This window comes from Ursus americanus, chromosome 16 (assembly GCF_024610735.1).
Source record: "Ursus americanus isolate L20-20 chromosome 16, mUrsAme1.1.p, whole genome shotgun sequence".
In the NCBI taxonomy this organism is placed as follows: Eukaryota; Metazoa; Chordata; class Mammalia; order Carnivora; family Ursidae; genus Ursus; species Ursus americanus.
The window spans coordinates 43,313,231-43,338,940 of NC_142142.1; the positions used below are offsets into that span (position 1 = coordinate 43,313,231).

At 42.7% G+C, this 25,710-nt stretch overlaps 1 protein-coding gene across 7 annotated transcripts in view; it reads left to right on the forward strand.

The window, feature by feature from the left end:
* Positions 1–25,710, forward strand: part of CDON (cell adhesion associated, oncogene regulated) — a 98,352-nt gene that overhangs the window by 47,125 nt on the left and 25,517 nt on the right. For all 7 annotated transcript variants that reach the window (XR_015726974.1, XM_087868301.1, XM_045798086.2 and 4 more), the window contains exons 8-15: positions 2,508–2,858; positions 8,142–8,431; positions 9,714–9,888; positions 11,665–11,793; positions 15,570–15,773; positions 17,787–17,968; positions 18,526–18,631; positions 23,387–23,509. Coding sequence is in view for 6 of the 7 variants with exons in the window: in XM_087868301.1 (XP_087724427.1) it covers positions 2,508–2,858; positions 8,142–8,431; positions 9,714–9,888; positions 11,665–11,793; positions 15,570–15,773; positions 17,787–17,968; positions 18,526–18,631; positions 23,387–23,509 (1,560 nt within the window). In the remaining variant the exon portion in view is untranslated. The remainder of the gene's footprint in view (positions 1–2,507; positions 2,859–8,141; positions 8,432–9,713; positions 9,889–11,664; positions 11,794–15,569; positions 15,774–17,786; positions 17,969–18,525; positions 18,632–23,386; positions 23,510–25,710) is intronic.

Genomic DNA, 25,710 nt, shown 5'->3' on the forward strand with positions numbered 1-25,710 from the left:
GTAATTAAGATATAACATATTGGTACAGGAACAAGTAGACTCTTAAAACAGGGGCGCCTGGGTAGCGCAGTCGTTAAGCGTCTGCCTTCGGCTCAGGGTGTGATCCCGGCGTTCCGGGATCGAGTCCCACTTTGGGCTCCTCCGCTGGGAGCCTGCTTCTTCCTCTCCCACTCCCCCTGCTGTGTTCCCTCTCTCGCTGGCTGCCTCTCTGTCACATAAATAAATAAAATCTTAAAAAAAAAAAAAAAAAAAGTAGACTCTTAGAACAAGACAGAGACCGCCAAAAAGACATTTGCACCTAAGGACTTGACTTAGGTGACATTGCAGATCCCCAAGAGGAGGATATCCATTCCAAGTTTTGGTGTGGGATAATTCGTTGTTAAAATGGAGAAAAAGAAATTAAATCTTTAATTCATAATGTATACAAAGATAAATTCCTAGTGAATTAAAGTCCTATCTATGAAAAGGAAAATGACCAAAAAAAAGATTTTATTTATTTATTTGTTTGTTTATTTAGAAAGCGTGAGTTGGGGGGGTGGACAGAGGGAGAAGAAGAGACAGAATCCCAGGCAGACTCTCCCCCAGGCATGAATCCTGATGTGGGGCTCGATCTCACAACCCTGAGATCATGACCTGAGCTGAAATCAAGAGTTGGATGCTTGACTGACTGAGCCACCCTGGTGCCCCGAGATGGCAGAATTTTTGAAGAAAATATAGGAGAGTATCTATCTGATTGGGTTTCAAAACTTAAGACGTTTTGAGCTAATTTTTTTAAAAAGATTGATATGACTACATTGAAATTAGAACATCTTTGTTATTAAAGAATAACATTAAAAATTAAAAGAAAACCAATATACCATGAGAAGATACTAGTAACATAGAGAACTAATAAAAGAACAGTATCTGGAGGATATACAAAGAACTCTGAACCATTACAAAAAAGATAAATGACCCAATAGAAAATTGTACAAAAGGCATTTCACAAAGGAGGAAGAATATCAGTGACACAGGTGAAAAAATGTTCAATCTCATTAGTACTCAGGGAGGTGCAAGTTATGAGCAGTGAGACAGCCTTACTAGATTGGCCAAAATTCAGAAACCTAATCATACCAAGTGATGGTTTTGTCAAATGTAGGAAGTAGGATTGGAGGAAGAAAAGAACGTGCTGGAGAAAATGCCGTTTGTAATTAATATTCCATTGTAGGTGCACTTAAAAATAGCTTCAAGGGTGCATGGGTGGGACAGTCGGTTAAATGCCTGACTCTTGGTTTCAGCTCCAGTCGTGATCTCATGGGTTGTGAGATCGAGCCCTGCGTTGGTCTCTGTGCTCAGTGCAGAGTCTGCTTGGGATTCTCTCTTTGTCTCCCTCTGCTCCTCCCTCTCGCTCTCTCTCTCACTGGAATGAATGAATGAATGAATCAGTCAATCAATCAATCAGTCAATCTTAATTTAAAAAAATAGCTCCAGAGAATAAATATCTAGGGCCAAAAGGAAAGAGAGTTGGTGTCACTATAGTTTGGAAAAAAAGTGTTGTTCGTGTATATGGTAAGAAATACGTTCATCGACTTTTACTCAAAACAGGTTTCTCTCCCAGGATTTTTGTAATCAGATGTTTTCCGCTGGAGTTAACTATATTTTCGTGAAGGAGTATTATTTTGTCTTATGCTGCTTCACACTGTTTTCATGTTTGAAGTCTGAGGTTTTGGCTTTGCATATTCTGTACTTAGCGTGGTCAGATGTGTAGAGGATATATAGTGGAAAGCTCTCAACAGATTTCTTTATATACATTCCTTTTTTTCTAAAGGACAGGAAGTCTAAGTAGGAAATGTCTAGGAGCCTACAATGAAGAATTCTACTTTTTTTTTTTTTTTTTTTTTAGTTTATTTATTTGAAAGAGAGAGAGCACAAAGAGGGGCACTGGTGGAGGGAGAGGGAGAAGCATGTTCCCCACTGAGCAGGGAGCCTGATGCAGGACTCGATCCCAGGACCCTGGGATCATGACCTGAGCCGAAGGCAGACGCTTAACCAACTGAGCCACCCAGGCGCCCCAAAATTTTACATTTTATGGGCAATTTCACTTGCTGAAAGTTGAGAAGGGAGCCAACAAGGAGCGAGTTATCTTTGTTTTAATTATTACTATCCTTACTGTATCACTGTTTGCATGTGACTTTGTGAACACTGTTATTTCAGTGAATGAATGCGTTCTCCATACTATTCTGCACGTAAAACATTGCTTAGGGTATCGTAACTAGATTTACTGTGGTGAGCATTTCACAAAGAGTTTATATATGTTGAATCATGATGTTGTGTACCTGCAACCAATGTTATATGTCCATTATACTTCAGTTAAAAAAACACTGTTGAGAGACACATATAAAAGATGTGTTTAAGACTGCTACTTGGGCACCACATTGAGAACACTATGCAATAGGATGAATTTATATTATTTTGCATTATAGATGTAACAATGTTCTTACTTTTTGTGTGTGTGAATTGCTTTTTAATAGACAGCGGACTCAAGCCAGTTATAATTACAGCACCAGCAAGCGTACAGGTGGTAGATGGAGACTTTGTGACTTTGTCCTGCAATGCCACTGGAATGCCAATCCCGGTAATGCGTTGGTACGACAGGCATGGGTTGATAACCAGCCATCCGTCTCAAGTGCTTAGATCTAAATCCCGGAAGTCACACTTACGACCGGGGGGCTTTGACCTGGAGCCTGTCTACTTCATCATGTCCCGAGCCGGCTCAAGCTCTCTGTATATTCAGTCTGTCACTCAGGAGCATGCTGGGAAATACACCTGCGAAGCTACGAATGAACATGGTACCACACGGTCAGAGGCCGTCCTCACAGTGGGTGAGTGGCCATTGGTTCTTTTTCTCAGGTGATCAGCTTCCTCTAATAGTAGGGGATAAAGTGCTTTGAAGTATGTTATTTTCATGAATCCAGCAATCTCTAAATATATATACTTTTTCCCAGTGATAGTGAAATACAGAACTGTAGTGTTTGGTGTTTGGTCTTCACAAGAACCGGATGAACCTTAATCTCCATTTCTGATCTTTTCGTCAGGGTTGTAGTTGTCCTATGGACAGCTCTCATTTGGGAGCAAGCCCGGTTATGACCTCTTTTCGTGATTAATGCGTTTGGTTTTCTAAGCTACTGAAAGTGGTCCTTGCAGACATTTTTCAGGGGAGCCCTTGACAAGTACAGTGCCCAAAGTCTCAAGGGTTGGTTTTCACTGAGAAAGGGGAGTCGTGGTCTATCAAACAGTGCCTCTTGTTCAGAGTTACCTTTCTAATGGGATGTATAACATTAATTCTTGATATTCTCCTGATTTTTGGTGAGGCTGTCTTAAAAGCTTTATACAGTTTTTGAAGAGCTAGTATGTAGAGTATCGGTAGTGTTAAGATTAATTCGAATTCGACTTCAAATTCAAACCTTCCGTCAGTGAGTATTTAGGGCAGGTTCCCCAGCAGGTAGTCCGTTGAGAGGAGACTGTCACCTTATTTGTCACACACAAGGCAGAGTATGGCCCTTAGTTTTGGCAGCTAGGTCCCTGCCATGGGCCGCTGCTTTAGAGGGCTTCGTGTGGCCTCCTTCTGCCTGGGTCCTCAGATGCCACAGGTCAAAGAGTCCGTGGGGTTAAGGGGTTGTGCTCACCCGGAGCCTGGAGCCCGTGTTCATCCCTGTGTACAGCAGGACGGGGCTCTGGAATTCCTCGCTTTCGTTAGCCGCAGTCTGGTTCCACACAGCTCTTTCTTCCTGGCCCATCCGCCAGAGTGCAGGCCACACCAGCAGTGGCCGGTACCCTACGCTGGGAGAGTGGGCAAGGGGTGGTCTTTTGCACGGGGCTGAAGGCGAAGTCGACAGAGGTTGGATGTGTTTCCGTTCACATGCACACAAGGCCCCTCTGGCTCTAGAGGAAGCTGGAGGCAGGAAGACGAGTGGGGAAGGCCGAGACTTCCGTTTATACTCTTGTGCTGCTCTGTGAATGCCAGAGGCGGGATGACGTGGGGGGTAGGCGTGGGGGCTGGGTTGGTATCCTGGCTCTGCCACTTGGGAGCTTTGAGACCTGGGGCAAGCTGTTGAACTCGTCTCTGCTTGTTTCCTCATCTGTGTCACAGGGATAGTGAGGGTCCGACTGATCAGATAGGTGTGAGAATTTAAGGAATTCAGAATACGTGTGAAGTGTTTGGAGTGTTGTCTGGCAATAGAAACCCTTCAAATTCTAAGTATTAGGTTATAATTATTACTGTCTAATTACAATTAAATGATAATTATCCCATGTAGTGGTTAGGGAAGGAAGAAATAGCTACTGATTTAGTCATCTTAAGAATCCTCACATAGGGGCACCTGGGTGGCTCAGATGGTTAAATGTCTGCCTTTGGCTCGGGTCCTGATCTTCAGGTCCTGGGATCGAGCCCTATGTCGGGCTCCCAGCTCAGCGGAGAGCTGCTTCTCCCTCTCCCTCTGCCTCTCCCCGTGCTTGTTGCTCTCTCTGCCTCTCTCTCTCTCTCTTGCAAACGAATAAATAAAATCTTAGAAAAAAAAGAATCCTCAAAGCAGGTAGTTGAGTGTTGTATAAATATATACATATATAAATATGTGCGGTGTATGTATACGGGTGTATATTTACATATCTATTCTGCCGAGCAAAAATCGGAGTGGCTCTACTCAAAGTTGTTAGCTGTAACCCAGGTGTAACCCAGGTGCTGCTTGGTTAGCTTTTGGCTGATGGGATTGTTTCATGTAAATACAGGGTAGCGGGAGGCATAGATGTGATAGAGCTGATGGAACTAGTCTGTCTAACTCCCTCGCTTTAAATATGAAAGATACAAATCCCTTGGAAGATGCATAAGCTAACTTGTTTAGGTTAGAACTTTTTAGATCTTTAAGATCCCTCCTCCCCCAGGATTTTAAGTCTAGATAAATACCATTTTCATGTATAGTAAGCAACCCCATCACCTACATCCTGCTCAGCAGGCCTGCGTTCCCTCTTTTGCACGCTCTGTAATTATTAAGATCCAGCCGAGTTTATTGCGGCTCACAACAATGCAGAACAACCCACTTTTACAGGAGTCTGAGCCCTATTAAATTCTAGCACACCGAGAGCTGTTTACTTGGTTTTCTGTGAAGAGCGGAGTAAGCAAGGTCAAAGACAGAGATGACTACCCCCCCTTTTTTCTTCCCAGAGACCTTGGGTTTTGAGGTCTTGGATGTAGAAATATTTGTAGAGTGGGTTGTAACTCTTCAGAACTATAATGGGAGTTGGCTTGGGACAGTCTGGGTAGGGGTGGCTGGTATGAGTGGTCACAGTGGGAATGGCTTTGACAACTTTGGTTATAGTCCTTGTTGAATTAGTTTTAACTCAGAGTCATTAAGTTCATTGCCGTTAAAAGCAGAGTTTTATCGATCTCTTTTCCAATTCAAAAAGCGCTCTGCCTTTAGAAATGCTAGATGTCTCATCTGACCATTTCACAGAGTTTTGGGGTTTTTTTTGTTTTTTTTTTTAAGATTTTACTTATTTATTTGAGAGACAGAGCTCACAAGCAGTGGGGAGGGGTAGAGGGAGAAGCAGGCTCCCCGCTGAGCCGGGAGCCCCACGTGGGACTCGATCCCAGGACCCTGGGATCATGACTTGAGTCAAAGGCAGACACTTAACTGACTGAGCTACTCACGTGCCCTCACAGAGTTGGCATTGAGGCTTTATAGATTGTGTCTAGTAGCTCGTGAGTGCTCAAGTTATAGTATTGGAAATAGTAGAGGGGAAGGAATTGAATCCCCTTCTTAATAAAAGTTACAGGAAAGGCTCATTGCATCCTGAAGAGCAGAAAGAATTCTGACCCTCGTATGGTTAGACCCCGGCTAGAGCATAAGTTTGTCTCATGCCTCTGTATCAGTTGAGGCATGTGGTCTTTAAACTCTTGTACAGCCAAATGCCACTTCCCAGTGGTAACCAGCCCAGAGGATCCATGAAAGTGCTAATGATAAAAAGGTCATTCTCCACCACGCTCAGCCACAGCTAATTACCGCCACTTGCTCAGTCCCTGTGCCCGCGGCAGCAGCCCCAGCTCCTGCCCTGCCCAGCCAGCCCACGTTCTGACTCACTAGGTAAACACGGCAGCTCCAGGAGCAATATTTTGAAGTTTGTCTCAGTGAACTTAATTAGTTTTCTCCTATATGATTTTCTCACTGGCGTTTTGTTTTCTTTAACGGAGGACGCGTCTGGGACACCTTTTCTCTTAAACCGAGTACTGATCTTACACCAGAACTGATCTTACACCGTTAGCTGTGGGGTTTTTTGCTGCCTCTCTCCTAAACTGCTGTGATTGTCCTAAAAACACACCCACCTTTTTTTTTTTTTAAACCAGGAATCTGACTTCATCGTGCAAAAGAAACGCTTTCACATTGTTTCCCCTGCTCCCTTCCTCCACATAAGTGGTCAAAAATAGGAGATCTTTTTGTTGCCAGTATGAATACCACTTTAGAGAAAGCAAGCTGTCAGTACTTGGATTTCGCGGTGCTGGTGGCATACTTGTTTTCCTAGACTGCTTTCTCAGTTTTGACGGCGGCACCACTAACATTCTTCTGCCCTCTCCTGTCACCATCTCCCAGAACCCTCATTTCTTCATCTGTGAAGTAGGAGTGGTGCTATCTACCTAAGAATGTTCTTTTGAGAATTTAATGAGATTATATTCGTTAAGTGTCTAGCACAATGCTTGGCACATAATATGTGCTCAGTAAATTTTTTGGGGGGTGGGGGTTGAAATGCAACCTATTTATTTTTTCAGTACAAATAGAAGTATTTTTCCCTTCTCTGGATGTCCTGGATGCTTATAGTCCTATTGGACTGTAGGCTTGTTTTATTTTTCTTCAGGCTGGCAGTTTCTTTTTTTTTTCCTTTTATTTGCTTCTTTATTTTATTTACTAGAGTGGCAGTTTCTTAAGCCAACCTTTGATTCTATCCAGAAAGAGGGCTTGCTTTGGAAATAAGTAAACTCTTCTTTTATCTTTGCTAGTCTTGTTTCATTTCTTTCCTCTTGTTGAATATAAATTGTTTTGCTTGTGTCGGGTAAGTATTTTAGTTATCCAACAGCCCCTTTATTTATTTTTTTTAATATTTATTTATTTATTTGAGAGAGCACGCCAGCGAGCATGGGTAGAGGAAGGGGCAGAGGGAGAGAAGCAGACTTCCCAATGAGCGTGGAGCCCAACACAGGACTCGATCTCATGACCCTGAGATCATGACCAGAGCCAAAACCAAGAGTTGGATGCCTAACTGACTGAGCCACCCAGGCACCCCTCCAGCAGCCCCTCTATTATGTCTTAGAGTTCTGTGGGTTGACTGGATACAGCTAGGTAATTCTGCTGGCCTTGTTTTGGGTCTCATGCTGTTGCAATCATATGGCACCTGGGGCTGGAACAGCCAAAGTGGCTTCACTCCCATGCGTGGTGCTTTTGTGAAGGCTGGAATCCCCACCTGCCTCCCCTTCCTTCCCTCCATCTCGCCACACCCCTGTAGTCTCTCTGCATGGCTAGCTTGGCTATCTGTATGTGGCAACACAAAAGAAGAAGTGCCAGGCCTTCTTAAGACTCAAGGCTGGAAGAGCACAGTCTCACTTCTGCCTGCCATTGGTTAAAGCCAGTCTTAGGGTCAGCCCGCATTCGGTGGGGAGGGTACTGTACGAGGGTGTGAATACTGAAGGCTCTCTTTGGAGACTGGCTGCCCAGTAGGTACTAGCCTAACTCTTGACTGTTTCCTTACTATTTAGTTCACCTCATCCCCAAGGGAATGCATTGCTTCATTACCAACTGAAGTTAACGCTCTGTGTTCTCCAACTTAAAATCTTCCGAAGTTAAACTAGCAAATTGTTGTAAAAGGGAATACTAGCGTAGAGCAAGGAAAAATAACATCCTTCAGATCACTAAACTCCTGCATCATGTAATTGATTTTTCAGTAAGAGGTTGCTCCTGGAGGTTAGATGTTTCCAAGAATTACAGATCGAAATGTTACCTGTTGTCAGTTGGGCTCAGATTGTCAGTGTCCGTGTGGGCAGTTACACCGCTGGGTAGAAGGCACTGAAATCATGAATTTCCTCACGCTCTCTCTTCTGTCTCTTTTTCTCCCATACTCTGCAGTTCCTTTTGAAACGAACACAAAAGCAGAAACAGACACAGCTTCTGATCCCACTCAGAATGATAAAAGAGATAGTTCAGAAGCTGGCTTATTGAGCTCCTTTCCCGTGAAGGGGCACACCGGTGCAGTGGACTCAGCCCCAGAGAAGAATGCCAGTGGAGCCTCCGTGCCTGACGCCCCCATCATTCTGAGCCCTCCGCAGACCTACACAGCTGATACGTACCACCTGGTCTGGAGGGCAGGGAAGGATGGTGGGCTGCCCATCAATGCCTATTTCGTGAAGTATCGGAAGGTAATCTCTTCTTGTGTACCGGCTTTCTCTTTGCTCGCCTTAACATCGTCTCGTAGAACACGTGCTTATTGTCTTTGACATTTGTGGGGCAGCGGGAAACAGGACAGGCGTGTTCTAGGACTGTGAGTTTGGGAGAGCTATCCCAGCAATCATGCTGGATAAATCAGTCTTCTAAAAGCAGTAGGAATGAAGTGTACGTAATTTCCCCCAAAATAGGAATTCCAAGAACCCGGTGACTTCTTGACGTTTTTTATCAAACATTTTAACCCCTTGGGTGTAAAGCTCCAGAAACCACTTTTTAAAAAGTCATCCCTTCCCTTTCTGAGATAGTAAAGTACAGTTCATTTAGCAAATAAAGCAGTTTCTTATTAGAAACCCCAAACAGAGTCCTCTGGCATAATCTGTGACAGTTATTTTTATTCCAAGTTGTCCTTCTTCATTGTATGGGAATCTCATGTTGTTTGGTGATTTATTCGGGTGAACCTGGATCCTCTCAGTTGATTTTTCAGTGTTTATCCTTCTAGGGGCTTGTATGAAAGCAAACTGAGAAAATCTCCCTTTGTTTAATGAGACTAGTAAATGAACCAAAGATGCCCTCATATTTAAAATACTTTGTCCAAGCCATTTTGGTACCCATCATCGAATAGTAATATTTTTAATATCTAGAAAAGCGAACATGGTGATATTTGAAAGTTTATTCACTGTTTCTAACCTGAGGATTCCGGGTGAAGAAACTTTCACTGTGATTGTTACCCACAAAAAAACTGCATGCGATGTCATTTCCTGGTTCCATTAACTTTATGCGGCAGATTGGATCTTTTTAAAATTATTTCCTCCAATACATGTGGAAAGTGTCAAGACATGAAGAATGCTGGAAATAGATAATGGATAATTATAGAATTCATATGTGCCTACATATTCTAATTTATATTATATACAGATTATATTTATTTTATACTCCTATTAGCACAGTAAGAAAGGAGTATTGTTTCCTTTACAAGTAAAGGAAGCAGACTCTGGGAGATCAGATAACTTGCTTGAGGCCATAAGTTAGTGGTAAGTAGCAGAACTAGGAGTCTTTTTATTCATAAGAATTCCTAAGTTCTTGCTGTATACAGGTCTCCTTCTACTTCTTAGCATGAAGAAGTATTATGTCTCTTTTACTTCCAAGGGGATATTCCATACCAAAATTCATCTGAAATTGAAGATTTTCTCCAATTTGAATGGAAGGTTTTTCTGCCCTGAATCTCCTTTTTTTAATGGCTTCTTTTCTCTTGAGTAGCTAGATGATGGTGTTGGCCTGGTGGGAAGCTGGCACACAGTTCGAGTCCCAGGAAGTGAAAACGAGCTCCATTTAACAGAACTGGAACCCTCTAGTCTCTACGAAGTTTTGATGGTTGCAAGAAGTGCAGCTGGTGAAGGGCAACCTGCTATGCTTACCTTCCGAACGAGCAAAGGTGAGTATCACCTCCCTTAAGAGGGTGAGCTGGCTGGCTTGATGTCACTTTATTAGTTAAGTGTCCTTTTGGATCACAGAGAGTCTTATATATAAATTCACTAAATAATTTTACTATTGTACATTTTTTGGCCATGCATGTTGTATCATTCCATCCCATCCCGTGTTCTCGAAATACTTTTGAGAGTTTATGGTGTGTAAAGCATTAGGGTCGGTGATACAGAGAAAACAAAGATGATCAAGACCAGATCCATCCTAATGGGGCTTTTGCTTTGCTAAGAAGGGTAAGACACATAAGTAAATACCAACTACAAGGCAGGATTTCAGTTCACTAAGATTTACTGGATGCCTTCTGTGTGCTGGGCAATAAACAAAATCAACCAAACCCCTTACCCTCATGGAGCTCACATTCTAGTTGGGAGAGACTTACACCTAAGTTATAAGTACATTAAAAAGCGATGAATGCTAATTAGAGAAATACATTAGGGGATGGATATAGGAAGTAGATGGGGTAGCAGTTGGCACAATTTAAGCGAGGTGGCCAGAGAAGTCCTCCGTGAGCAGAACTTCGAGGGTGAAGCGGAAAGCCACGTGGATATCTGGGGAAAGAACATCCCAGCTGAGAGAGTAGCAACTGCAGAGACCCCGGGGTGGGGTGTGCTTGATGTCCCCTAGAAACACTGGAGGGGGGCACTGAGACAGAAGCAAAGTGAGGAGGCTGTAAGGGAGAAAGCTCCAGGAGATGACAGAGTGGCCAAACCACATGGTGCCTTATCGACCCTGCAAGGACATTGACTTTGACTCCGAGTGAGCTGGAAGCATTGGAAAGTTTGAGCTGAGTTGTGACACTATCTACTGTATGTTTCAATGGGGGACTCCGGCTGTAGGGTAAAGATAGACTGGAGGAAGGCAAAGGTGTCAGCAAAGAGGCCCAAATATGACAAGTCAAAGACTTAGACGATGCTAGAGGAGTACAAAGAAAGGATGTTCTTTCTGTGGGGTAGCTTGTTGAGGGTTAGGCTTGATTGAAAGGATGCCATTATAGCTTGGCCATAAATGGGCAGAAGGACCAGGGAGTGGAGAGAGGAACGGGGCGGAGGGGTATTTTAGGACGACACGAAAATAAAAAGGAGGTGTGATCGAGAAGAAATTTATTTATTGGCTTTTGGAAAAGACTCTTTCATACTAATTACAGAGTCTAGCTAGAAAAAGAATGGGTATTTGCAGTGTATTTTGAGTTAATTTTCATAATTAGTCCACAGTTGTTTATAGATTCTAACCTGTAAATACTGAATAATAAGCATGTATTTCAGTTTTACAATAATCACCCATTTTCACTTTTTGCCTCTTGGAATTTTAAAACTCAACATAATAATTTTCCCGTAAAGAAACAGAAGCTCTTTAAGCATGAATTTTATGTTTTAGAATTAAGAAATAGGTACAGTGAGAAGAAGAGTGGGTGAGCAGTTTGAAAGCCTTTACTCTAGTCATTTGGCTTTTTTCACTTGTGGTGTTTATTCTGTGTGTAAATGAAAGTTAGCCTGATGAAGAAAGACACCTTTTAGTTTTCCCTTAAAGCTGCTGGAAAAAGACAAAGTAATTTTTCAAGTGCTGTTCCTCAGATTAGCTAAGTATTTACAAGGTAGGTCTTTAGACACTCTAACAGAGAAGCTCTTATATTTGTATACCAGTTGGGTTTTATAGTATCTTTTCTTACTCTGCATACACACAGAATTTATGTTGCAGCAGATGAGTGTATGTCTTCTAACTTTTCTAGAGAAAACAACCTCATCGAAGAACACGCAGGCGTCCTCTCCCCCCATGGGCATCCCTCGGCGCCCTGTTGTTTCAGAGGCTGCGGACAACTTTGGAGTGGTCCTTACAGATTCCTCTAGGCATAGTGGAGGTAAAGTGGAGAACCTTCATTTTTTTTAATTTTGTTTGTTTACCAGTGTAACTGACATGTTTCAAATTATTTGGGGGATAAAGTGGGAGAGGGTGTTTGTTTGTCATTCAGATTACAGCCTACCATATAGTTCTTCCAGGTCCTATTTCAACCATTTTTTAATGCCCTTTACTCAATTCTTGGTAACTCAGTGTCATGATTGGTGTTTAAGGTAATAAACTCAGATTCACAATGTTCTGGTACTAAGGTTTTATAACTCACAAAAAGGATTTTTCTGTTTCCTCTCTGGCAAAGAAACCAAATTTTTTTTTTTTTTTAAGATTTTATTTATTTATTTGACGGAGAGAGAGAGAGAGAGCCAACAAGAGAGGGAACACAGGCAGGGGGAGTGGGAGTGGGAGAGGGAGAAGCAGGCTCCCAGCAGAGGAGCCTGATGTGGGGCTCGATCCTAGGACTCCGGGATCACGCCCTGAGCCGAAGGCAGCCGCTTAACGACTGAGCCACCCAGGAGCCCCAGAAACCAAATTTATACTTTAAAAGTCTGACTTTTCTTGTTTGTTTGTTTTTTTGGTGACTTATCAAAATGCGTAGGGGCACCTATAATAACTAAATGGTTACATGCCGTACTCTGTTTTATTGCTCCGTCTTGTCAATGTCATGCTCCATTTTATTGCTATGGCTTGCCAATTGTATGGTTTCTATTTTTAATTTTTTTAATTTTAATATTTTAAAGATTTTTAAATTTATTTTAGAGAGGGGGAGGGGCAGACCAGGAGAGAGAGGGACAAGCAGACTCTCTGCTGGGCATGGAGCCCAACGTGGGGCTCAGTCTCACAACCCTGAGGTCATGAACTCTTGGTTGAAACCAAGAGTTGGATGCTTGACCGACTGAGATACCCAGGCATCCCCCAACCGCATGGTTTTTAGATGTCACAGCAATACCGTTTTCAGAAGCCTTCTTTTTAGTATTTAAATTTCATACTTATCAATTCTGCAATTAAACATAATGTACTTTCTGTGACTGTGTTAATAGGTGTTAGCAGGACATCCAGGGAGAGCTTAAAATTTCATTGCTGAGCTCTGAGAATGCTCAAGCTTCTCTTCCCTATTTCTATAGTCTTTCATGAACTGGTCTCAGGCAAAAGTGAGTCGTAACATTCGAACACCTTCTGGAACCCCTCTGCTTCTTCAGTATCATGAGCCCCTTCTGCTTGGAGTGCTTTCACCTCTGAGGAGCAGTTCAGCTGCCTGAAGCAGATTACTTACACGGGTATCCCTTTATCTGAGTAAAGCTGCCATCTGGAAAACAAAAACCTTACGATTGGTGTAACATACTTGGGTAGATACGGACTAAATGCTGTTGCAGTGGAGGTGAAGTTAAGTCTCGTCTTCAGGAGGTTTACAGCAGAGCGATGACCCAGACAAGAAGTCAATAACCATAGAGGGGGTTTTTTAATTCTAAAAAACGAACCCACAATAATGATGTTGACTCATTGTGCCTGAGGTCCTATCCTCGGTGTTAATGGGATCACAAAAGGAATATGAAAAGGAGGCAGGTGGTGGTAAGAGAGGCCCCGTCAAGCTAAGCCTCGAAGACAAGACCGCTATGAAGACAAGAATGGATGAAGGAACAGGAAAAGAAGTTCTAGGGAAAGACAGTTCCTGTGCAAAGAGATGGATGAGGGACATGTTGTATTTCATTGAGAGATGTGGGGGTTAAGGAATTGATTTGGTTTGACTGGTTGCCTTGGGGAGTGACGCCAGAGTGGGGGAGGCAGGTGGGTCCCTTGTATGATGTACTTCCAATTTCAGCCTTTTCCTGAAAGCTATGAAGAACTCTAAAGGACTTTAAGGAGGGGGAGAGGGGAAAGGCCAAAGATGAGGCTAGGGAACTAATGGGCAGAGTGACAGTGTAGATGGAGAAGGACACAGGTGACAGACAGAGGGCATTGAATCCACATTGAATGAAAGGGAGAAATGGGGTGACTCTGGGCTGGGGTGGCCAGGGACCATTTACCAAGGTAATGGTAATCAGGATTTTTCGGTGCAGGTTATGGATTCAGTTCTAGAAGTCACGAGTTTGGAGTTCCCCGGGCAGAGATAGCTATAAGAAGTGATTCTCGAATCTTCGTGACAACCTGATGAGGAAGGTAGCCTATCAGTTTTACAGGTTAGGAAAGCGGGACTCACGGAGGTCATCCAGCAGGCGTGCAGCTGCTCTTCTCATTCAGATTTTTAAACTCCAACTCGTCTTTGTTTTATCCCTTAACTGTCACATGCTCTTTCTTTTAGATCTTGAAGAGTCTCCTCTGTAGAGATTCTTTTCCCTGATAACCTTTTTCTATTGGATCTGTGGTGTTCTTTGAAGAGTTTTAACCTTCCGTGAATCAATTTAAGGAAGTTGTTGTTTAGTACCGAAGTAGAGAATCACTAACCGTTCTATTCATTCTGTTTCCATTGCTTTCTAACTTGAAAGGAATACAGTAAGTATCACTCAAAAGCTGCCTGCTTTGAATATTTTCCTCTTTTTATCCATTACACCATTTGTTTTTAAAGTGCCGCCATTTTCTCCATACAGGTACCATCGGCAACATGATTACGTTCTTTCTTATGTGTTTGTGTTGGGGCTCAAGAGATGTTGAGACAGAGTGGTCTTGCTTAAGGAATGAGGCTCAGGCTAGACAGACAGGGCTCCCTGAGTGACTTCACCCACGTAGCATAACCATGGCCCGGACTTGGTCCTCCTCCTTCAGCTCTGGACACTTGATCGTTAGCCAGCCCAAAGGTAGTCTCCCGAGACCCAGCTCACTTGTACAAAATTCATAGGGGATTACGAGTGTAAGCCAGAAGGGTGATTTACTAATTTGTCCTGTAACGGTCACAGAGACCAGATTGTTTCTATCAGGGTCCTTTCTTTGGAGGAACCGAGTGGGAAGCCAGTTATAACCACAAGATTGCTTGGTTAGCAAGAAGCGTTAGGTACATGGTTTAAATGCGGATGGACCTCCTCCTGATGTTTCTACCTGCCATGGGACTCTAGACTCTTGTGGGCTGGGACATCCTCTCCCCTTGGCACAGTGAACTACAACTGCTAGACATCGGTTCTCTCGGCCCCTTTTTCTAAAGTTTTTGTGGATAATCAGGTGAACCATCTGATTGCTGAGAGCCTTTTGTTTAACTCCATACCCCGTCTTCCTGCTTTCATCCCGCACAGCATTCTCTCTTACCATCAGTAGCCCTGTTGATTTATTAGTCAAACTTCATCTCTCTACCACTTGCCGTCTGTGTTTTGGGAGTAGCATTCCTGTAGCCTTGAGGTATATTGAGAGAGGATATGAGAGCAATAGCTAATAATCTGTAAATCATTTGCTGGATGTGTTTTATGTAGCTTGGATGGATAACGAAAAACATTAAATAACACCTAATTTTGAACATTTACTGTAAATTATAACCACAATCAGACTTGAAGCACTGAGTAATAATTACACTGTTTAGCTATGAATCCAAAGTAGCATGGTCACTATTCTCATTACCATTAACTTTCAGTTTTTTAGAGCTGATTCTCAAGTTTATAGATTATCGTGCTTTTCCTTCCTTTATTTCCTGTTTTTGGCCATTTCATTGCCCATTAGCTTTTAACAGAGGGCAAGAAGACAGTCATAATATTATTAACTCTGGTAATAAGTTTGGTGACAAACCTTTACTAAAATGTTGCTTAGGATTTATCCCTTTCCTCTGATACCGTGGGTTATTGGAATGGATGTCTCCATGTTTAGTTCCAGAGGCACCTGACCGGCCTACCATCTCCACGGCATCAGAGACCTCTGTCTATGTCACTTGGATTCCTCGGGCCAACGGGGGTTCTCCAATCACTGCCTTCAAGGTCGAATACAAACGGATGAGGACCAGTGATTGGCTGGTGGCAGCTGAAGATATCCCTCCGTCCAAGCTTTCTGTGGAAGTTCGTAGCTTAGAGCCAGGTAGTAATATTCAAACATTTCCTTTTTTGCCATCTGTGCTGACTTTATGTATTTATTTTAAAAATTTTATTTATTTATTTGAGAGAGAGAGCATGAGAGCGGAAGAGATTGAGAGAACGAGTGGGGGGAGGGGCAGAAAGAGAGAAGCAAACTCCCCATGGAGCAGGCAGCCCGATGCAGGACTTGATCCCAGGACCCTGGGATCATGACCTGAGCCGAAGGCAGATGCTCAACTGACTGAGCCACCCAGGCGCCCTGTGCTGACTTTAGATGCATATTTGTAATGATTTTGTGTTCTTCTAATTGTTAAAGTAACGGGAGCCTATTGTGTGAAAATTTGAAAGCAAAGAAACTAGAAAGAAGAGGGGCGCCTGGGTGGCGCAGTCATTAAACGTCTGCCTTCTGTTCAGGGCGTGATCCTGGAATTCTGGAATCGAGCCCCGCATCAGGCTCCTCCGCTGGGACCCTGCTTCTTCCTCTCCCACTCCCCCTGCTTGTGTTCCCTCTCTCACTGGCTGTCTCTATCTCTGTCAAATAAATAAATAAAATCTTTAAAAAAAAAAATCTAGAAAGAAGAGAATAAGTCACCCAAAACCCACCCATCCAGAGATAAGCATTGTTTACACTTTGGTATATTTTTTGTAGCCTTTTTTGTTTTTTTAATACAAACCAGGATCATGCTGTAAATACTGTTTTGTGACCCCATTTTCCCTGTTATATGCATTTTCCAGTGTTATTAGAAATTCTTCAAAAACTCAGTTTTTAATAACTATATATCTGCTATATAAGTATTAGTATAATTTACTTAACCCATCCTTTTTTTCAGGGTTTTGGACTATTTTTAACTGTCAGTAACTTCGAGCATTGCGGTGACATCTTTGTGTACGTGTGTGTAGGTGTTTTGCTATGATTACGTGTTTTAAGAGGAAAATTGCTTGCTATTTGACTAAAATTATTTGATCTAATAATGACTTTCAGCATAGTTATATTAGCGCTTAGGCTTATGGAAATGAGGGAACACTTACTGCTTCTTTGCTCTGTAAGATTTATTTCAGCACAAAGACCCCTTCCCCCATCCCCCCCCGTCACCCCAATATCTTGAGGCTGTATGCGGGAAGTTAAACCTCACAAGAGAAAAGCAGTAATCACAAGTACACTTTTGTGCCCTTTATTTGTTTGGGTTTCATGGCCATTCTGTTTATGGACTTTTCGATGTACTTTAGTGGCGAATGCCCATGTTTGTCTAAACAGGTAACATGAGCCTAGGAGCCCGTAGGTATCGTTGGGAGAAGATGACAAGTTTTAAATGTGGGTGAAGCTAAATAGCGTTTTATAGACGGAAAGCATCGTCTTCAGAAGCCCAGTGGCTGTTTCTGAGTCATCGGGAAACGTGCTGTAGGAGTCTGATGTATTCTCCAGACTCAGGGTTTCAGAAACACAATCCTTCGAGGTTTTTTGGGGTTTTTTTGAGCTCCTAATATGTAATACAAAGAAACGCCTTCTGTTGTAGTTTCGATCTGCTCCTTCTTATCGTATTCTTGGTGAGATCAGAGAGACGGCTGCTGTCCCCCACACGGTGCCCCTTCGGAAGAGCTTTCGCCGTATTCAACCTCTCTTCGGTCGTTTCTTTCAAAGGGAGAGGAACCTCCTTGTGAGCGGTTACTTCAGCTCGTACCGCATATGAGGTTATTATGACTTTAGAATATGACGGTCAAGAACGTGAACGTGCTCTTTCCTGTTCCCTGCCTGCCCCTTCCGTGACAGACGTCGCTGATCGTCCGTGGCATCGTCTCCCGGTGACCCCTCATGAGCTCTCGGGTCGGGGTCATCATGAACATTCACTGCTGGTTGACAGACGCTGGCCAGTGGCTGGAAATCCGTTCACCGTACAGGCTTCAGAGGCTGTGTTTGTTAGCGTAGAGACTTGAATGCAGCTGTTCCATTTTTGACCATCATACCTTTGGCTCTCGTATCCTGTTTTTTAAAAACTGGTTTTTTTCCTTCCCTCAAAAGGTTCCACGTACAAATTTAGGGTCATTGCCATCAACCATTACGGTGAGAGTTTTCGCAGTTCGGCGTCTCGTCCTTATCAGGTGGCTGGGTTCCCCAATCGTTTTTCTAACCGCCCCATCACTGGACCTCACATCGCCTACACCGAAGCCGTCAGCGATACTCAGATCATGCTGAAGTGGACGGTGAGTGGGACATCTTCTTGAACCAGACGCTTTCTCGTTTGGCCATGTTGACGATCATTTTACGCAATATTACGAGTAACAAAGTGTTTTTAACTGTTAAGTGTTTGGCTGTGTTAACAATCGATTTACTATTCTGATGACACGGTATTACGAATAGCAAATGTTTTTCACTTTTAAGTGAGGGAAAAATGAAGGGCACAGATACTTGTCTAAAAGCATGCGTGGTAAGTGGGGCAGGAGTAAAAATAAACTTGTCTCTTCAGCTCTCATCCAAGTGTTAACTTAATTGCCCTTTCAAGATCCATTTCTTTGGAGCCAAATGTCCCTTTATGCCTTCGAACCTTGTGAAATATACTACTTGATTTTTGCTCAGCCCAACAGAAAACTAAGTGCTCTTAATACCTTTGACTACCTTTGAATTAAATTCAAAATGGCCATCAAGGGTGTTTGCAAAATGAAGCTAGAAAAATATCGCCACACAGATAAATGAATCTTCATGGCTGTGAAAGTTACATTTATTTTTGTCTTTGACAAGTCTTTGCTTCTCTTTTTCTTAGTACATTCCGTCAAGTAACAATAATACACCCATTCAAGGATTTTATATCTACTACCGGCCGACAGATAGTGATAATGACAGTGATTACAAGAGGGATGTGGTGGAAGGTAAGTCCCCCTGGCAAGCTGGCGTCCCAGCAAAGAGCTTTGGATGGAGAGGGTTTATAAATATTACAAAAAACATCGTTCTAGGTTAAGATAGAGAAGGCATGAAATGTTATGTACACTATTACTTTGACTTTTTCCCAAAGAAAAACCATCTTTCCAATTTAATATATGTAGTATCTTACATTTTGGTTATAGAAACAGCAAAGTATGGGGGAGATAGGATTTGTCAGTAGTTCATCTGAAAAAGAATTGTGTTTTCTGTTTTATTTCAATGAATAGTAACCTGAGTATAAAAGTCACTTGCAACTTCTAGCTATATTTGCAAAAATATTGTCTCCGTGCCAGTTTGATTGAAGTCTGTACTAGAACAATCTGCTTTTAGAGATGCTGAGAAGTTGGAATATACGTAGAGTAAAAACCAGCCACAACAGTGGAGCGTGTTGAAACCGCCTTTCCCCTCATTTAAAATCTAATCCAGAACTTTGCATGTGGTCTGAAGACTGTATGTGGTCTGGCTGGCCTCTGCCTACACCTGCCACCAGTCTCATGTACCTCTCTCCCCCACCCCCCGCCCCGTGTCTCTTCCGTGACACACCGGCCCTCTGAGTGTCGTCGTGTGCGCCAAGACCTCTCTTGCTTCAGGACGATGATACGGGGCAATTTCTGCCACCTCCTGTGTTCCTCTTCCAGTGTTTTATTTCGGTTACTCCACTTTTCTGTTGTGTGCTTAAATATTACCTCCTCAGATAACCCCTGCTGGTGTATGAGATACCTTGGTGTAATTTCTAACCGTGACCTTTATGGTTCTGTCCTAGATTTCATCGCGGTTGATATGTAAGGAGCGTGTATGTCTGTGTATGTGTGTGGATATATGAAATTATTTACTTAGTGTGTCTCCCCCACTAAAGGGTAGCCTCTCTGTAGGCAAGGAGCCTTTGCTCCCAGTGCTGTGTCGCCAGCCCCGACAGTGATGTGGTGTTCAGGATTTATTGAATGAAGGAACGACTGGAGTCCAGAAGGAACAAGGGAATGTCTGGGGATATTGAGGCTGGAGAAGGGACGATGGATAAGCAACATGGCGGCCGTCTTCAAATACCGAATGATTGTTAAGTGGAGGAGGAACTCAGCCAGGTGGGGAGGGGGAGTAGTGTTAAGGAAGACCCCTCCAATGCAGCGTTTTAACAAGGGCTCTCGGACAAAAGAACCTCCCTAACGTTGGAGGTGCTCAGTAGAATCTGGCTGCTTTCTTCTCGGAGATATCTTGGAAGGGGTTCTTGCTTTGGGAGCAAAGCTTCTTCCAAGGGTTTTTTGCACTCCAAGATTCTGACTCTTTGAACTGCTAACATCCATGGATCATGTCAAAAAAGGGCCCTAGGCCAAGGTTATTTTCATATGACTTCTTGACGTCAAATACTGCATATCGTTTCTGGTGTAAGTAGCCTTATAATAAATTCGTTTAAATATGCTACATCAAGTTTCCTTAAATATTGTAACATTCCTTTTAATGTTTATCCAGTGGAATTACTTTTGTAAAGTGGTAAAAGGTTATCATCTGAGTTTTAATACCTGGTACATGGTAGGTGCACAGTAAATATTTTTTGAATAAAAGAGTGATTATTTCTCTTTATCGGGAAAAATAGTGAGCAAATGAGTTTCTAAAATTTGCTTTAAACACGAAGAATCGAGGAAATGAGGTAGGAGACTTGTTAGTGGCCAAACTATTCTGTGAGGGTAGGATAGTAGCTGTCTTGAGGGAGAAGTGACCAGAAGAAGCATGGGGAGTCCTTTTGGGGTGCCAGTACTCTTTCCTTTCTTGACCTCGGTATTGGTACCATGGGTACACTCAGTTCATGAACTTCCGCGAACTGTTCAGTTATGGGCACTTTTCCATATGCACATTTCACTTTCTAGAAATGGTAAGAGTTGCTAGTCACCGTTCTAGATTTGAGTCCTAGCAAACTCTTCATTTTAGTTTAGCTGGTTAGGAGAGCGGGGCTGTCAGACTTTTAAACTCTTTTGACAGAAGTTAAACATTTGCTGTAAAATAGTTCTCAACAAGGCAAACGTAAGTACAGTGAACACCCCTTTCCGTCTCTCTCCGTGTCACTCTTTTCCCTACCCCTCCTGGTTCCCTCTAGAAATATCCGCCGGTGACCAGTTTTTAAAGGATACTCTCAAGTTAAATCTTTGGACTTTTGCAAGCTTGTGTGATGTGAATATAGTGTGTGGAGCTGGGATTCCTTTACAGGAGGTTTTGTTTCCAGTAGTGGGGTCTGCAAATGTGAGTTTTGCCTTCTGGTTCACAGAGAACTTGTTTATAAACTTAGTAGACGGAGCAGTCAGATGTTTACGTGGGCTTCACTGTGCTGTGTAATCTGCTTATTCCTTATTTTCAAGTTTATGCGTTTGACATTCTTTTTGTGGCAGTTTTAAACTATTGGCCTGTTCTCCCAAACCAAGGAACAAAAGTATTTACCCTTTGCATGTAACGTTCTCTTTATAGTAAAGTTTTAGATTACTTATGTGTATTGACTCAGAATTGTTTAAGCTTTTGGTAAAAGAATCTGAAACTCAATTACAGCGTTAAAGAATCTGCTAAGAGCACTGATATTAAGTTATCCTTTCTTTTGAATTAAGTTCCGCATTGGGATAAACTGTAAATGTTTCTGGCATACCAGTCCCTTTGTGATGAATATTTTTATCTTATAGAGTTAAGTTGAGTTTCAAATAAATCAGAATTTCAGGCATCCTAATCTTTAAGCCTGTGCTTTGGTTTCTCACCTTTTCTAAAACATCCTTTGAGAAAAAATTACCCGTTTAAGCAACGGATATGCTGGTTGGTTGACTTTCAACCTGATAATACACTTAGTTGTCTTATTCATCAATGATCAGGAAAGACTCTTTCTCTCTGTTAGTACTTCCTGTCATTTAGCTATTCGGAGAGTTACCCTAACAGTGGAATATTAATCTAACAAGATTCGTGTTCTTTTAATAATTTTCTCTTGTTTGTAACATATCAGAAGTGTAGTTTAATTCTGTTTTGACTAGGGCTTTGAAGGGAAAACTTCAAATCTAGTGGGGTAATTATTTGGGAGGAATGTCTGTAGTTAGGTGAGAGTAAGGCTAGGCGAGGAAAGACCCAAGGACAGAGAAAAAATAGAAGTCTTTGAGAAAGTGTGTGGAATTTAGAAGCAGATCTGTTCCAGTCTTCGAGTCGAGGTTTTGGGTCAAGTTTATTGTAGGGTCCTCTTTACGCTTATAAAGGGGGCATAGAATTCCTCACTTCTCAAGCCTTTCATAGTCCCTTGATCCTAGAACAAGCAGATTCTCTTCCGTGTAAACTACAGGGCTTTATGAATGAGGGGTTTTGTGGTGGTAACCTGCAAAAGGGATTGTGTTTCCGGTTTGGAGTATTTTTGTCTGTGTTGAATTAGAAAGGAACCTAGGGCTCTTGGTCCTGTCAGCCAAGTACATTTGACTTGGATACTTGGTTTGATTTTGTTTTTCCTCCGCCTCAATTAATTCTTTAATCAGTAGGTGGTATAGTTGAGCATCTAAGGAGCTGTGGAAACAGTTTGAAGAGGTATTTTCTAAGAGGGATTAAAGGTGCTTGAAGAGTTCATTGAATCTGGAAGAAGTGTCCCTGTTTATTAAAGTTCGTCACATGCCTGCGGAAATAAAAATGGAGGGCGATTTATACAGGAGTGTTCAGTTGAAGAGTGTTTCTAAATGAAACGTTGGCCGTGTGCCATGGATAACAACAGACTCATTCTGTTAGAGATCCTTGTGTGGCTTGGGGACCCTGACTCAAAGGAAAAAAAATAGTGGGATGAGGGACCCAGAGGTTCCCCTAGTAGATTTTGCTCTTTGATTACTCTCAACCATTTATTCAGGCATGTGCTGAGCTGTGCGTTCATATCACGTCCAGTCCAGTGGGACTGAGCGTTTCTGTCAGACTGTCTTGTCAATAAATGGTCACTTGTCCTGGGTTAAGGCACCATTTGCTGATCTGTGTATAGTATTCCTTTCTGGCGGGCAGAGTGGATTGACTCGCTAGGCTAACATGAGGCGTCAGAGGACTTGAGGGTTTTTTTCCTTCACCTATGCATAAAATTTATGTTGTATTTTATGAACGACTCACCACTGATTATTTATAAAGAAAATGAGTATTAGTATCAGCACACAGGTATAGCTTTAATTCAGGGTGTTTCGTGGCATGTAACAGAAATGCTGTTTATCTGTGGTTTATTACTAAAATACTTCTATTAAGGATGTTTTCTTTTTTTTTCATAATAATATTTTTATTATATTATGTTATTCACCATACAGTACATCCCTGGTTTTGATGTAAAGTTCGATGATTCATTAGTTTTGTCCATGTTGCAGCAAATGTTGAGAAGTCGTTCTTTCTGATAGCTGAGTAATATTCCATTGTATATATGGACCACATCTTAATCCAGTCATCTGTTGAAGGGCATCTTGGCTCCTTCCACAATTTAGCTATTGTGGACAGTGCTGCTATGAACATTGGGGTGCATATGGCCCTTCTCTTCACTACGTCTGTATCTTTGGTGTAAATACCCAGTAGTGCAATGGCTGGATCATAGGGTAGCTCAATTTTTAACTTTTTAAGGGACCTCCACACTGTTTTCCTTGCACAGACTGACTGGTGATATGTGCTGTCTCAGCCTCGTTTTGAGATCACCCTTCAGGTCATACGATATGTCAGGCTCCTCTTTTATTTTTCCTTTCTAGGTTCAAAGCAGTGGCACATGATTGGCCATCTGCAGCCAGAAACGTCCTACGATATTAAAATGCAATGCTTCAATGAAGGGGGAGAAAGCGAGTTCAGTAACGTGATGATCTGCGAAACTAAAGGTAGGAGAGGAATGAGAGCTCGTGCTTTGTCCCCTGGACAGTACTGGAATTCCAGACTCTACCTTATTCCTCCTGACTCTTGATATGTTGACCTAAGGAATCGTCTGCTCCGGACCGCTTTCTAGGTGCAGGCATTAAGACCGTCCCAACAGAAAACAGAATATGTTGGCTAGAGCACTTGCCTAAAACTTAGTTTACGTAAGCATTGATAATATTCGTGAATTTCCATGTGACCCCAAGTAAGTCACTTCCCTTCTTTTCTCTCTTCACGAAGAGAGTAGAAGTATTTGCGGAATAATTTCTGCAAATTAGAATTGCTGCGGGAATTAGAATTCTTAAACACTATAGTATAATTTTAAGGAAAAGTGCTTCATACACGCAAGTGGCTTCTTGCGTGACCGTTACGCATAACACTGTCTGCTTCTCAAGTGTGGTGGTTTTGTTCAGCGTCACAGTGCGCTAATGCTGAGCTGAAATTCTCAACTCTGCAGACATACCTAGATTGTGAAGCATCTTCTGTCGTTAGGATGACGATGCTACATGTGAACGATAGAAACAGCTAACGTGGCGATTTACAAACTCGTGTCCAGGCTCCGTTGATTCGACAGAAAAAGGGATTGTTTGAACTTGTGTGTGTTTTCAGGAACAAGAGGAGATTTCCCAAAGTCCTCACCCGTCCCTGAGCCCTGCTAGTCTCGGTGGTCAGAGCTCAGTCACATGCTCCCCAGACCATTCCCTGGAATGGAATGATTGATCAGGACCTAGTCGAGTTGTGTGGGGTTTGAGCGGACAGCTGGATGAAATCGGGGCTCTGTTAGTGTGGCAGGAAAAGGCTGCTGAATGGGCCAGGCAACCTTCTGTGTCTGCGACAGGTGATTTTGTGATGCTGATTTAAAAATGAAGAAACTGAGGCTCAGAAAAATTGAATTATAAAGACAAGACATAGTTTCATTTTTTAATGCTAAGTCATGGGCCTTTCTGCTGCAAAACCCACATATTAAATCTACCTTTAAACCTGTGTATACACAGACCTTTAGATTTAACTTTGGTTAGTATATATTTGAGGGGCTTTTTGTACTAGTCACTGTGATATGTTAATGGACGTTTCTTTTTTTTTTTTTTTAAGATTTTATTTATTTATTTGACAGAGATAGAGACAGCCAGCGAGAGAGGGAACACAAGTAGGGGGAGTGGGAGAGGAAGAAGCAGGCTCACAGCAGAGGAGCCCGATGTGGGGCTCGGTCCCACAACGCCGGGATCACGCCCTGAGCCGAAGGCAGACGCCCAACCGCTGTGCCACCCAGGCGCCCCTAATGGACCTTTCTTACTTGCCTCTAGAGTGTTGTAATTCTCAGGGCAAAATTAAATAAAAGTGGAATTTATCATCTCTGTCCCCAAGACATTTAAGAATCTAGCCAGGCAAAACACAGACGACAGGTAATAACTGTATTGTTTAAATAGCGTTAGAGTTAGCTGTGTCTGTAATAGTATGCATCATTAGTGGACTTTGCTGGAGAAGAAAAGGTTCTGCCTACAGACTTTCAGGTCACTGACAAATGAAAACAGCTCTTTAAAACATTAACTGTTTATAGTGAATAACTTTCTAAAATGTATGACACAATTCCCAGCCTATTTAAAGAGAGAATGTAGGATACACAATCTCTGCTTTTAAAGAAACGAGTCAGGGTTCGCGTTCTGAACAATGATTGTCTTATCTTTAGTAATTCAGTACGGTGCTCCAGGAATGACAGAGGTGTTGAGGCCAGCCATTTCCCCTGCCCTTAAAGATCAGAGACTGTCACGGTTTTTCTTTAGTCTTTGGGTTTCTCTTTGTTTCTCATCTCACTTTTCTTTTTTCATGCTCTTATCTTCTTTTCTTCCTCCTCCTCCTTCTGCTGCTCCTCCCCTCCCCTCCTCCTTCCCTCCCCCTCCACCCCCTCCTTTCATCCCCCTCCTCCCCTCCCCTCCCTCTCCTCCCCTCCCTTTCACCTCCTTTCCTCGGCCTCCTCCCCTTCCCCTCCTCCTCTTCCCCTCCTTGCCCCTCCCCTTCTCCTCCTCTGCTCTCCCTCCTCCCCTTCCTCCTCCTCCCTCTCCTTCCTCTTCTTCTTCTTCCTCCTTCTCCTCCTCTTCTTCCTCGTGTTAGCTTTCCCTCTTACTGACGTTGATGCATCTGTCTCCCTCACCATCCACCACAGACATTT